Here is a 14,580-nt window from a genome sequence, read left to right on the forward strand (position 1 = left end):
AATCAAGGAAACGCAACGTTTTAATCCGTGAGAAACTCTGAATAAAAGAAAGAAAGAAAGAAAAATAACGAAAAGGTCAACGTAAGATTAAAAACAAAGGCGGTTACCGAGATGGAGATGACGTTTAATCGTAAATCAATAAAATTAATGAATTAAATAAATAAATTAAAAATGTTTATACACATATTTATATATATAATATATATATATATATAATATAATATAAAACATAAATAGGGTCCCGAGACTGCTGGGGAGCACAGCGCATATCCTAAACGCCCCCTCCCTTCCATTTTTCTTTACGATCTCGCGAAGCCGTAACGTCGAGAATTCCGGAAGAGATCGATTCGCCATCGTGTCCGCCCAAAATATCATCGTTCCACTTTCTTTCTGGTAGCTGTCGGAAAAGACGCGTGTTTTAAGAGGGAGAAAAAAAAGTACCACGCCGTGTAGCAAAGGAAGTCTCGTTCCGATGCGAAAACTAAAAACCGTCAAAGACGCGTCGAACGATCTTTCGAAAAATCGACAAATTTCGAAATTTGAGTTTGCCTTGAATTACTCGACCCAATCCAATCGTCTCGTTCGGAAAGTTCTCGACCAACGTACCCATTCTCTCTCCATTTCTCTACTATCATTTTTCTCTCGCTCTCTATTTTCATTAACTACCTTAAGTCTCTGCTTTAACTAGCCTAGCGCGTATTACATTATCATATTTTACATAAAATCGTTTTTGCCTAGTGGTCTCTCTCTTTTTCTCCCTTGGTTTCTCTAGCGATTGGCTCGAGTGGCTAATATTCTCGTTTCTCTCGGTGATATTTTTACATACGTAAAGAAGTTACGGCCCTTATCAATCGTTGTTGGAAAATTCTGGGGAAAAACGCGACCACGTCGCGAAGAAAGGAACAGAGTCGAAAGCGAAAAAGCGAGACGACGACCACCACGCGTCGATGATAATTTCACCGGCGACCAGTGAATTACGATATTTATTCCGGTCGCGCGACACAATCGATCTACGCGAAGCGTTCTCGAATTGTCCCGATGGTCGCGTAAAAATACGAAGAAATTTTCGGCCAGACGTCCAACTATATATCGTCTGCCCGAGGTTCTCGTTTCTGGTGTTGCGTCGTTAAGCCAGTTTTCGCGACCAACCTCTTTGCTCCCTCACTCGCAACTTTACGCTTCACCGGTGTGGCCTACATTTTCCAACAACGACAACAACGACGACGACGACGACGACGAAGACGAAGACGACGACGACGACGACGACGACGACGACGACGACGACGACGACGACGACGACGACGACGACGACGACGACGACGATGACTACGACGATGACGAATACGACGATGCTCCCTTCCATCGTCGCGAAAGAGAAGTCACCGAAGACGAGTAGCAACGGACGTTAAGCGTGCGATACTTGGTTCACGAAATTTCTCAACGAACCGATCGTCGCGAAATCTCGAATCGCGTCTACCGTCTTTGATCTGGAACAATTCGAGACGGTAAGACTCGAAGCTGTCAAATATTTAGACGCGTTTCGAGATTGCGTTAATCTCGCCGCTGAAGATGGATACCTGCACGAAAGGTACCCTTTCGTAACCTTTAACCTCCTTTCTCTACGCGTGTTGCACACTCGTATTTTTCTTTTTCGTATACTTTTACGTAGACGTATCGACCAAGACGATCTCCGAGCGTTTCAACCGTTCTCACGACGTCCTTCATCGAGACCCTGGGCTCTTTGGTATTGTTCTCCCGTAGAGACTCCGAAAAGTGCGACCTTCGAATGCTCTTCTGACTGCATCCCTTCCTTTTTACGTTCTTCATCGGTGGTTCGCGATCTTTCGAGGTCAAGCACCACTTCTGAATCACGAGCGTCACTCGAACGCTCTCTTCTGCCTTCCCGATATGAAACTGAAGGGGTTCGGGACAGGCGAGAATCCGCCATAACTCTTTCCCTTGCACACCCTCTGGTACGTTCACCTCTGTCTCTCCGTTTTCCTTTCACACGCGCGCGTACACACGGACACACAGACACACGCACACTCAAACGTACGAGAACGTACATGCTCTCCCGTTCGTTTCTTTTCTTCTCGCGAATAGAATTTCGATAGAGACGCGAGGCACGTCTCGTAACGCGACATTTTCTAATAGAGAAGTAACAATAGTAACGGCGGTAGAAGTAGAAGAGGAAGAATCGAGGGAGGAAATAGAGCAAAATAGAAGAAACTCGTCGAGGTGATGTAGAAACAGAAGAAGAGAAAGAAGAAGGTACGAATGCCCGGTGCCAAAAATTGATTTTGGAACCCGTTCCTACAATACAGAGGACTCGTTCTAATGCCCGACAACAACGGTTCCCGAAAAATCCGCACGTAGATTCGCTCCCGTGTTTGATTCTCTCTTTTTTTTTTTCCTATTCCCCTGTTCAATGTTCTCGTCGTGTATTTCGCTGCGTTTCCGTTCGCAGATATATTTCGCTCGATCTCGAGATCGATCGCGTTATTACAATCGCCTCCACGTTTGTTATTTTGGTCGCGCGTTGGCCCTCTCACGACATTCTTCTCGTGGGCTCGAAAGGCTGTTTCGACCGACTATACCGAGTACACCGAGTTCAACGTTAGAAAAGGGTCTACTCGGAATGGAAGGGCCCCGCGCGATTATCGCTAGCAGTAGTACGAGGTCGATAGTCCCAGCTTGCAGGAAAACGGCGCCCTACGCCGGTTGTACACACTTCCGGTGCTGATGACGTCCTTCGTCTCGCACCGCAGACCCGTGAAGCCTTCCGCGCATCTGCAATCAACGAAAGAAAAACATAATTAACAACGTGTCTCGCACGACTTTATTAGCAGCTGGTTATCGTTCGAACGAGAATACGAACGAGACGTAGACGCGTAAAAATTTCTCCGATTCGTCGGTAATTTTTGGTGTCGTGTGACAAGACGGGAGGGTGAAAGGAGGGGAGAGATCCCGTGCAGAGACAGCTCGATGTGTCCAAGACGTTTCTTTGGAAAAATAATGTTATGCCGACGTCGAGGTATTTATAGCACGGTTAACTAACCACGACGAGACGTACGAACGCTGGTAGACGTGTCGTTTGCGGCATTCGCGTGTTCGCAAGCTACAAGCAGAGGGTCATCAGCGTAGAATCAGAAATGTCCGCCCGGTTGCTAAACGATTTTACGCGTGTTTCTTCGTAATTACGTTTCTTTCTTCGAATATAGAATTCAATTGCAGCAAAACAAGAGATTTTCGTCCGAGTGGAATGTTTTCCGATTACCGACGAGTTCCCAGCAACACTTCTACCCTCGAGAAATTTTATTTGCGAAGGAATTTCAAGACGATACGGCACACGCGAGAGAAAAGAGGATCCAAGGAACGTGGATTGTCCCATTGATACGATCCTAGGGGAAATCAAGGGGAACGCTTTTGTCGTGGTTTCGCGGTCCGCGCCTCCGATAAAACATACTTTCGTCAGCGTCGAATTTGTAGAGTCCGAACCGTGCGTCTTTTCCACTTCGTGAAATCGCAGAGGTAAAATTACCGATAGAGCTCTTTGGTATTGCATGGACTGTGTCTGATCGGAAGATATAAAGAAAAGAAGATATAAATAAAGGATCGCGGCAATGTCCCTCCAAAGGGACTGTCTGCCGTCGAATATCGGTTCCTGTTTAAAGCGTATTAAAAAACTGACAAGGAACACACGGTTAGAGCCGTTAACACGGTAAATACCTGCGAAAGTGCGCGACTCGTTCGCGCTATTTATTCCCCGGAGAACGATCGTGCAATAAGATTTTATAACAAACTTTGCCTGGCGATTTTTAGGACGGCCGTCCGCGACGATCCTCTACCATCGCATTTCTTTCCGTCTCTCTTTCTTCTCTCTCTCGTTTTCCCTTCTCTGACGCCTCCTTTTTTTCTTCTCTCTTCGTTCGAGCAGCACCCTCGCGAATTTACGAGGACCACGTACTAAATATACTTCGCGGTAGATTTACCGTTGGACAAACCAGAAACAGCACCGGAGATAGTGCAATTTACTGTACCATTCACTTGAACCCATTAACGCTCACTGGTAACTTCGGCTCGCTTCGAACACGTAATTGGCTTTCCATTGAGATTTATCGTAAACACGCGTGTTTACCGGCACGAGTTGCTCTTTTACACGCCATCGTTGAATAAACTCGTCGCGAATCGGCGACTTTTCCAATATGAAAAGCATACAGCGGCCCTCCGCGTTCTCTGGAATTTGACCCTCTGCGAAGTGGCGTTCCCGCGATTCGGTTGACGATTTCGATAACGAAACACTCGGCGCTCGAATACTTAAGCTTTCTCTAAGCTTACGCCACGCGATATTGTAACCGGTAAATTTTCCATAGAAATTAACTCGAAGTCTAACTTCGTTAAACGAACGACAGTGTATTTGCGTTGAAGCACTGCACTGTCGAATTAAAACAAACGACATAATTCGATGATAGGATGGGACAGCTTGTTAATTAATATTTTTGACCGAAAGCTAGGTATAAACAAAAAACGCTTGCCGCGACATACAAACGACAGCAGTCGTTAAAATCTGATCCTCCTGGATGACAGGTTTTATGGGAACGCGATTTCTCGGTTGAGCGTAAACTGGTGATACCACGGTGTATCCTGAGCTCGATAACACTTCCGCGGCGAGTACGTTACGAGTGCGTGTTGGAATATTTACGCACGCTGCTGACGCGCCATAAAAAAGGAAATGGTGAATTAAAATTCTTCGTTACGTTGCCATCGTAAAAGTAGCCATTTCTCAGAATCGATGGTTTGCGCACGTGATCTTTAATAATTACGATTTATCGACTGTTCTACATACTCTTGATAAAGAATAATTTTAGGTCTAATGCCCGGTATTCACGAGCAGGTACTTTATGAAATTATGAAATATACGATTTCGTTTGAACTCGATTGATCGTCGAAGCAGTAATTATTGTGCATACTAAAGGATTCGTTAGTCCGTTTTTCATGGTAAAAGCATGAAACGGAATGGGACGCTAGATGAATCGCAGGAGTCTCGCGATTGATCGCTTTCTTTCCGTCGCGCACATTGTATTCGCGTCTCTGATAACGCTAGAATGTCGTTCCTTTTGCTCCTTTTTCCACGGTGGTGGACAGCGAAACCCTTTTCCACTCTCGTATCCAGGGCTACGAGTTAGCGAAAGTGTCAAACTTTCAACGAATAAAAAGTTGGAGAGGCGAGTATCAAAGCAGATTCTTTGCGAGAGTCAATCGCTTTAAGGACGTCCTTTATTAGAGGAAAATTGCTCCCGAAGTTTCTCGAAAGTCGTTTGCTTTTTCTCGCCAGTGTCCTCGTGAAAAGGGTGACTTTTGTTTTTGGGCAGCAGTTCCCTTGTTTTTTTTTTCTCGGATAATTAGTAAATCGAAAAGGTGCGAGGGTCGAAGAAAGAGGCGAGACGAAAGGATTTTACCGTGCCTGGGCTTTTATTAACGAGATACCAGATTTTATTAACTAATTCGACGGAACTACGCGGAGCTCTCTATCCGGCCGGGCTTTACAGGAAATTAATGGTGCACCGATTACAACCAACGGATTTGTTGAATCGTTTTATTATTAACGGCGCATCAGTGAACCAACGTGCAGCACGGGGGAAAAATTCGTTTTTAAAAGCTCCGCGCCGTTGTCCTGTCCCAGTTGGGGAAAAAAGCTTGTAAAAATAACCGAAGGTACGTTTGCATTTGGAGTGGAGTGTGCGCATCCCGAATTGTTGGTGCGTCGGCGGAAGTCTTAACCACGGTTCTGGCGATGGCCGTCGGAGACCGAGGCAACTACGTATATTACGATCGCAAAATTAAAAGCAGCTTTTTATACGGGTTGCTTCTGTACGTGTAGGAATATTTAGGTTTAGAAAGTCAATGTCGGTTGGCTGTGTGCAGTGAGAAATAGAAAGGGATGAAAGAGGCACAGGGTGGTGGTTTTCCTCTGGTATTAATTCCCATATATGCCGCGAGTGAGGCTCAGTCTGTAACTACACCAGGACGCGCAGCCATGTATACGGTCCGTGGCTCGAAAGAAACTTTTTTGCGGTTTACTTAATTTAATAACGCTCCCGCGGTACGCAATTTCAAAGATAACACTTTAAATGGGCGGGGGCACGAGGCTCACCTCTTTCTCTCGCGTTCAGCCCACCCTTTCTTCGCGCTTTCTGTGTTCTTCCTTTTTTTCTTTTTCTCTTTCTGCCAGCTCTATCTTCCTTCTTCCATCACCGTTTTTATCACCTTCTGTCTCGTTTTCCGCCCGCCTCTCTCCTGCTAGTTTCTCGGCCTGTCTGTCTGTTTCTCTTTGAAATTATTCGAGCGTGCGGAGAAACGCATGCGCGCCTACCCTCGCCATTCGTGTCTCTGAATGTGTGTAGAACGACTCTGGTTATAATGTACCGTACTTTATTTCGAAACACTCTCTAGCATCCACGCGGGGCTAGCTGGTTGCCTCTTCCACACCCCTTCTTGTTACGTGGGCCCGCGCCCTACTCCCTTGGCGGATAGTTTCCTGCGAGTAAAACTGGGTTACTCGTTTGGTCGTATGGCGTTTCCATCCACCGGGGCGTATACGTATTCCTACCCTCTTGGCATTTCCAACAGGGTTCGAGCAAAGTTACCAGAAGTCCCTCTCAACCTTTCAACCCCTTCGCCATGGACTGCTATTTTCCTTCGCCGAGACATCCATTTACAAACTGACGCGTAATAAATGTAACGCCCATTAACGCGATACGGTGATCACAATGAAACTCGACTCGTCCGAATGTTTGTTTCTATAACGCCAAAGGGTTGCTTTCTCTTCCGACTTATTCGCTGGTGGAGGAAAATTGGGAATCGTTCTTCGAGCAACGAAGCCGTCAAGCGAATAGTTCCTCCATTTGATGAACGACGCAGGCAGGAAGAATCGATTCGTTACTCTTAATCCGGTGTCTTTCAACGGTTCACCCTTCTCATCGTGATATATGGCGATCACAGGGTTAATCGTAGTCCAAGTAATTAGCGCGAAGTTTCTCTGGTCGACAGCTGTCCGGGGTCTCTAACCCCCTTGAAATTTGCGGTCAAATCTCTGGACTGGAATTCATAATATCCACATCCTGAATTATAGTTACATTAGCGAAAACGTCGAACCAGCTACTCGCAGTCTCTCAATTACCTTAATCTAGGAGGAGTGGTATCGCGCGTAGTCGGATCGATGAACCGACCGAAAAAACGGCGAAAGAAAACGAAGAGCACGGGGAAACAACGAAGAGGGGGAGAGATACGTTTCTAGATAGGCTGTTGCCGGGTAGTAACCAACCCCTGTCCATCGAAAAGGCACGATTTACGCGGCGCGTTTATGTCAAGGAGGAGCTCGTGAAATAGTCCAGCGTCGACGAATAGTTGCTGGCCGTTATAAGTAGATTTATGCCGAACCATAACCTTCGGACGTGGTATATGGAAAGATAGGGGAGGGATGTCACGGATGGGGAGGATTCGATGGAGGGAGAAGGTGGAGGGAGAGGTGACTGCTGGGTCACGAGGGAAAACCCTGATGTCCCGAAGGGTGCCAGCTGGCGGGACAGGTTACTGTCTGGGAAATTGGGACGTCGGCTAGAGCCGTTCACCCTCGATCATTTTCCATCGTTGCGCCATTGCCTGTTAGCACCGGCCACCAGGAAAACGCTCGAATGCCGCTAGAGGTGATTTCTGCTGTTGAGTAACCTCAGCCCGGAAGTTCGGTTATTCCGTTCCGTTCTTACCGAAGCGAATCAGCCGAAACTCGAATTTGCTGGAATTCGTAGGAATCCGTTGGACCGATGACCACGAAACTTGATTCGACGATTTCTAGATGCGGTGCTCGGTTACATTTCGCTCGGTGCTTCTACCGTTACCCTCGTCGATGATCGTTGACGTCCAACCAAAATTTAACCGAAGTTTCGAAAGCTAACGAGGTCGCGTTATCTCGAATTAGCAAGTTGGACTAACTTCGTAGTAAGGGATCACGCCCTTTTATGCAGTTAATCGGGAAAATCGATTAATTAAACGCACGTTAAATACACGAAGCGAAAAAGACAGCGTATAGGAGACGAGATTTAGATAGGTTTCGGGAGTCGTGCGGGTCTAACCGTGTCGAGAGGGGATGGACTTTTTCAGCGGTTGAAAATATAGTGGAGAAAGTTTCGTCCAACTTCGCCGGTGTACATTCAATAAAGCGACCAGCCGGAAAAATTCCGAATATGTTGGTGAATAAAAACGGTGCTGGTCGAGAGTAGCACGGCCGGCGGACGAATAAAGTCGGGGGTGAAAATTTTACGAGCGTTGACTTACGATCCATGCAAGTGTCCTTCTGCCATGGCGCGGCACGTCGTTTAGCCTTCGAACGGTGCTCGATCTTTCTCTAATTAATTAAGGAAGCGTTTAATTAAGCGAAACGACCGAATTTCGCGCGGTACGAAACTACGACCGGCCCCGAGTAAACCTTTAAGAATCGGCGCGAGCAACGTAATTAGCCAGGTTCTCGATATATTCTGGTGTTCAACCCGAATTAATTTGCACGAGACACGAGTTTCCACGAAGCTTCCTCTTTACCGCGTTGTTGAACGCGTCGCATGAAGCAACTCCGGCTCCAGCGAATGTAAATGGTGTCACGCTTAAGGGCGGTGAATTAAATCCACGTCGATATCTGTTCGTTGTTCATTGCACGCGAACGCGTGTAATTATTAATAATTATTTAATCGGAGCATCGATGACGCGAATCAGCGAGCGTAACCGCGCATCGCGTCATACGCTGTTTCACGGATTCGCTATGCCGCACTGATTTGCGGTCACGATCGGCCGGCGGAATCGTCCACGATTTCGTAATATTTATATTCGATGTCGGTGAGGGCAAGCCGATTGGTAGGCCGCATCAGGAAACCGATTAATTACTTCGAATGGCTGGCCGTGACTGATCGAAATCCAGTGGAAATCCGCGTTGAAAAATCGGTGGCCGTGGAACGTCGCACGCTACATAGAAAAGCACTTCGATCGGATTGGTCTGGCTGCGACGAGTCGTTTGATTAAGTTTCCGTTTATTACCCTCGTGGACGAGACCACGTCGAGTTTTCCCTCATTATTATTCATTTTCCCGTGGCCGACTTACGCGTCCACCGAACTCGATACCGATTCCGGTTAATTTCGTACCCCGTAAAGCGATATTAAAATCCGCAATGACGCTGATGTTTTTGCCTTCTAAACAGACAATATCTGCGTATCGGTGTGTACGTGCATGTTTAAAACACAGTAAAATAAGCGAACACCTCTTTCCGTGACTATTAACGTTACCAGTTTTAAGGATGGCGCGTTGAACGCGATGATTTAACTCTTTTTCGTTATTAACTTTTCTATCGCTTTTATCGTTATACGAGGCTAATTTTCAATTGAAATTTTTCCAATTGAAACTCTCAGATTCAAATTCAAACATTTCCCAGCCGAAATAAACGAACATAACGATGATCAAATAAGAAGCTAAACGAACATGTCTGGTTTTCGTCTTCGACTTGTCTTGGTTTGCGCATCTTTTACCTTGAATTACTATTTATTGGCATACCTTGAAAGCCAGTTGCCGTGGCGAGAAGCGGGTTTGCGTCGGACAGCTCTATTTCCTTAAACGACGGTTCGAGGTAGTTACGGGGTGGAAATGTCACGCAGCCCGCAGCTAGCTGGTCCTAGCCGATCCCGGCTCAACTTCCGCCTCTACATGTGTTGGCCACATATGTCACCAGAACTAACTTTTCAAACCCCGCTCGCTCTCCTATATAACCTTCCTTACACATTTCGCCCCGAGAGAGTCGCCACCGATCGCTGGGTCAACATATCCACCCGGAAAGTTATCTTCGCCGACCGAGATATTGATAAAATCGAGACGGTTGTTTACCGTTCTCCTCGCCAACTCGACGCTTCCGCTAATTATTGCTCCCCTATGCTTTTCAGTTTCCGCTTTTAACGTCGTTTGCGAGTACGTCGTTCGACGATGATGGACAATATGTATATCGGTTCTAGTTGGAACGTCAATGACAGAAATACATATATCGAGCTTAATGCGAGTATCGATCATAATTTGGCAAACTGTTCCTCGTCGATAAATAAAATGACACAGTTTGGAAACTCTAGTCGTCCTAAGTAGTTCGTAGGTATTATCATCTAAAGGTTAATCGTTCAGTTGGTTTCCTCGACGAAAGTTTCGATATCGATTGCGAATATCTTTTCAATCTATTTTAGATTTGCAATGTATGCATAATTCATAACGGCCGACGAGAGCGACTTGTTATTCAAAGCCAATCCGGATGCACAGCGTGGGGAATGGCACGATCGTCGCGTACGTTTTAATACTTTGGCAGTTTGTCCATGATAATTCAATCGTTGAATCGACTGTAGACATTGTGGTCTTAATGCTTAGATCGCTACGTAACATCTGCAAGGGGTATTAATCAGCGGAGCCATTAGTCAGCGTTTCGAGTGTAAAACGCGCAAGCAATGCGGAGGGATGCACGTTAATTAATTAAGTTGCTAACGGAGCCGTCTTGCCGGTTCGACTTGCCAATGTTTTGCTCTGCCTTTGCGAATCGTCGTTATCGCCTACCCCTGCGTTTCCTCGATTTCTTCGTGTCTCCGTTTGAAATTTCTTTGTCGCAAAGTCCCAAAAAACCATGCTCGCGTAAGCGAATATATTCTTGGCGTTGTCGGTAGTTCACGCTAAAACGGATTTAATTGCACGATGATCGCGCAGAAATTTACGACACGATTGTTTTTAATTTTATGTACCGTGTAATAATAAATCCTGGTCGATGGTCAAGATAGAAATATCATACTGGTGTCGCGATTTCGTTCGATCGAGCTGTCGAATCTATCGATTTTTCGAGACAGACGGTTTTTAGAGACCGGAATCAGCGGAGGATCGGTTACGCGAATCCTTTTCGGCCGGATTTACGACCGCGAACTCCATTCAGAATTGGATTCGAAAATAATATTCGTAAGCTCACGCTGTGATCTAACTGGAATCTGCGTTAACGAAAACTCATTCATGGTCTGCCTTTATCAGATTCTATTTCGACAGTTCGAACGATCGCGCGAAAGGAAAACGCCATATGCACCAACTTGAAACCGGCCTCGGTGCTACGAGGGCATGCGGCGCGATGGAATATTCAACCGTTTCCGTTTTTATTAGGTCCAACGGATTTGTTTCGTCTGGCTGTCGATTCATTTTTTCCTCTGGTTTCGGACAACTATCTCCGGTAGCCAGCTGTAATTCGACTATAAATTTCGTATCGGAGTTGCACGTATCTCGAGTGGCAAAAGGGTCGCAAGTTCTTTTTATATTTCGACCCCGCGTCGTCCACCGGCGTCCCTCTTTCCGTTCCGCGTTACTCTTTGTCGCCTCAAAAAATTTATTCGCTCCTCTCCATGTTCACCGACGCGCTTGCCTCTGTTTTTCCGTCGCGCGACACTCGTTCGTCGAAAGGTAAAATCTACTCGTTTCGACCCTCGATCGGCTGCACCGTATCGATTTATCCGCGAAACCCCTTTCCGTGCGGCTCGGCTTTATCGTTCCATGTTTTTTTATACTTCAGCTTTTTTACTTCGGAATGGTCTCTCTGATCGAGAGAAACCGAAAGCGCTGACTAGAGCTCGCTCGTCGTAAAGATAAGAATCGTATGACTGCGACTTCTTTTTATTTCCAGAATGTTTCATTATTACAGGAGAATTCGAATACGATCGCTCGCGGCACGCGTTCGATATTCCAGAATAAGGAAAATTCGTTCCGCTATCTTGGTTTTAATCGTTTGTTAAAATGCTTTTTTCCCTTCCCTTGTTCTTTTTTCTCGCATTCGCGATAGGTTGCAGGTGGTTAGCAGGGAGATGATGGAGAGCTTACGTAATTCGACATCGATATAATCTAGCCCGAGGGACATTCAGCCGGTAGGAAGGTGCTTTTAAACTTCACGAGGTGTAAATCTATCTTTACCGGCAAGCGTGCCGGTATAAATCAAGCGCGAAGAAAGCGATCGTTCGACGATAATCCGATGGATTAGTAACGTTCGGTCAGTAGCCGTATTTTCCATCGCTGAACAAAGACCGGCGAAAGCTCGGAGAAGCTTTCAACGCGACTGTTCCATTTTTTCCAGATTTTTTCGAGGACTTACATACCTTCGGGAAAAATACGTACAGCGACTTTGCGTGGAACAGTGCATGCTTACGATTCTCATTTTCTGGCGTAATCCTTAATTAAATTATGAACCATGAGCTACGCCGAAGTTCAGAGATAGAAAAGGAAGGCGTGTTATTTCGAGTCGTAACAAAGTACACGGTCTCTCTCGAACAACCGGGAATAACATTTTCTCATTCTCATAATTTTTACTTTGCGAAAGAATGGCTGTAGCTACGTATTTCAAAATTGTTTTCGCAAAAGTATCGAATTTCGTCGATGCGAAAGGACAAGCACGCGTAGAGATCAACGAACGTTGTCCCGTGGCATCTGCCAGTGGAATCTATGATAATGGAATACGCGAGCCGCGTTGCGAGGAAAATACGTGCACAAAGGGTTCGAGCGTGCGTTAACGTGCGGCTCCAATGGCCGAGCTTTGAATTTATTAAAATGCACACGAAATGCATGACCGTCGATGAACATGCCGATCACGGTGATATCGCCCAATATTAATAAAAGTTGGTCGGCCAAAGAGAGCGACAGACTCGGTAAAAACAGGTTTGTAAATATTAGCGGCGAATAATGGATCGTATCCCGTAGAGCGATCGATTTTTTAAAGGGGAATGAACGATTGCGAGGGACGTTCGCATTCTGATAATTACAGACATCTGGTTGAAAGCAGGCTAGCGTTCATTATGGAATTGATCGCGGCCGATGCGACACGGTGCGGCGCGAATTCACCGCCACGCGAGAATACGTGAAACGTCGAGAGGCAGCGCGAGGGGTTACGCCGCGCCGTTCTGCGCCGGGTGAACGAAAACCGGGCGTGAGATCGAGAAAAATAGAATCGTTTCTCTCCTTTTCCTGTGGCTCGACTCTCTCCACCATGGGCCAGGTGTATCTTTTTGGCGGTGCGATGAGATTTTTGGCTCGCGATCAAGTCTCGAATGTTTTGGCTAGCCGTGGGCCACGGTACCGTCTTGTCTGCCGTGCTACCGCGTCGCGAGAAAAAAAGCTTGATCCGAGCTTCCGCGCGACCGACGGGCTCAGAGAGGCCAAATTTTATTTTCTCTTCGCGAAGAAGACGACTTCGTCCAGGACTGTAACGCGAGACTTCGTGCTTCGCAGCTTTGCGTTTGGTCGCCAGTCGTCGCGCGTTCTTCATGCAAATTTCCCTCGGACGCGATCAAAATCATCGACGCGCGCGCGACCTCTCTCAGCGGAGGGCTTTAATTTCGCCCTGCCAGTTATGTTATTTATTTTTCTGCCCTGCGGAGAAATCAATACGCGCCGTAATGCCAGGCCGACGTTTTTCCACGACGCAATAAAATTCCCACCACAGCCACCTCTGTGCCGTGAAAAAATGTAGCGGAGGATGTTCTCACAGTTTCTCTACAGCGCTCGAATTACTGACTCGCTCGATATTTTCGATTGGTATCATTGCGTTGCTGAATCGGAATAAATTCGAACGTTTGATATTAATATTTGCGACAGAAGGAAGCGCGTTATAATGTAAAGAAAACGTCGCAAGACTGACATGGTAGGTATTTTAGTCGCGTGCCTTCCGGAAAATCGCCGGAACCGTTCGATATAGTTTTCAGGCTGTAAACGGTAGCGACTTGTCTAGGTTGGCCGCGCGTCCGGAAAAAGCAGCGATTTCGCGCGAAACCAGAAACGGCAACGGGACGCCGGGAGGTGAGAAGCTCTATTTTGTGTTCGTGAGAAGACACGTTCAGACAGGAGCGTAACTCTTCTTCGTCGCTGTTCGTCGTACCGATAGTTCCCTTCTCTTCCATCGTTCGACCATCCCAGCGTATATTTTCGTCGTTGGTGCGACGTGGAAACGAGCGCGAGTGCCGATTTGCCAGAGTTTTACGTGTCAAAACGCGTTATCGTGTCGGTTGCGCGTTCGCGACATCCTTCCCAGCGATTTTCCACAGCGGCTGGAGTTTTCGTAAAGCCGATTCCGGCGAAGGGAGAGAGTGTCGCCGACACGCGTCGAACATTTCCTCGCGTCTCGCGTACCGGGGGTCGACTAAGTGGATCGGGTTAGGGGTACATCGAGTGGGTTACTGAAACGCCATTCACTACTGACGTTTCGATTTGCGTTCCGTTTCTCTTCCTTTTTCTTCCGCTTCTCTTCTCTCTCCCTCTCTCTCTCTCTCTCTCTCTCAGTTAAGGGAACGTCGTCTGTAGGCGATAAGAGGCTATACAATGTGTGGATTTCTTTGCGGTGAAATGGGTTGCTAGAACGTCGATATCGATAAGGGAGCTTGGCGTGATTCGCGAGAATTTTTTAAAAGTCAACGACACGATGAACGCGATACACGCGCGAGAGGAAAACAGGAGAGAGAGAGAGAGAGGGAGAAAAGGGGAGAATAGAGAGAATC

The 14,580-nt window shown here is 46.7% G+C and overlaps 1 protein-coding gene across 2 annotated transcripts in view; it reads right to left on the minus strand.

The window, feature by feature from the left end:
- LOC117214156 (protein vein) overlaps positions 1-14,580 on the minus strand; it is a 200,517-nt gene that overhangs the window by 20,541 nt on the left and 165,396 nt on the right. The window contains exon 5 of one of the 2 annotated variants that reach the window (XM_033459995.1): positions 2,732-2,790. In XM_033459995.1, coding sequence (XP_033315886.1) covers positions 2,732-2,790 — 59 coding nt within the window. Of the gene's footprint in view, positions 1-2,401; positions 2,791-14,580 lie in introns of those variants that run through there. The other variant, XM_033459994.1, reaches the window with a different exon arrangement.

The sequence above is a fragment of the Bombus bifarius genome, unplaced genomic scaffold, assembly GCF_011952205.1.
Source record: "Bombus bifarius isolate JDL3187 unplaced genomic scaffold, Bbif_JDL3187 scf7180000009200, whole genome shotgun sequence".
In the NCBI taxonomy this organism is placed as follows: domain Eukaryota; kingdom Metazoa; phylum Arthropoda; class Insecta; order Hymenoptera; family Apidae; genus Bombus; species Bombus bifarius.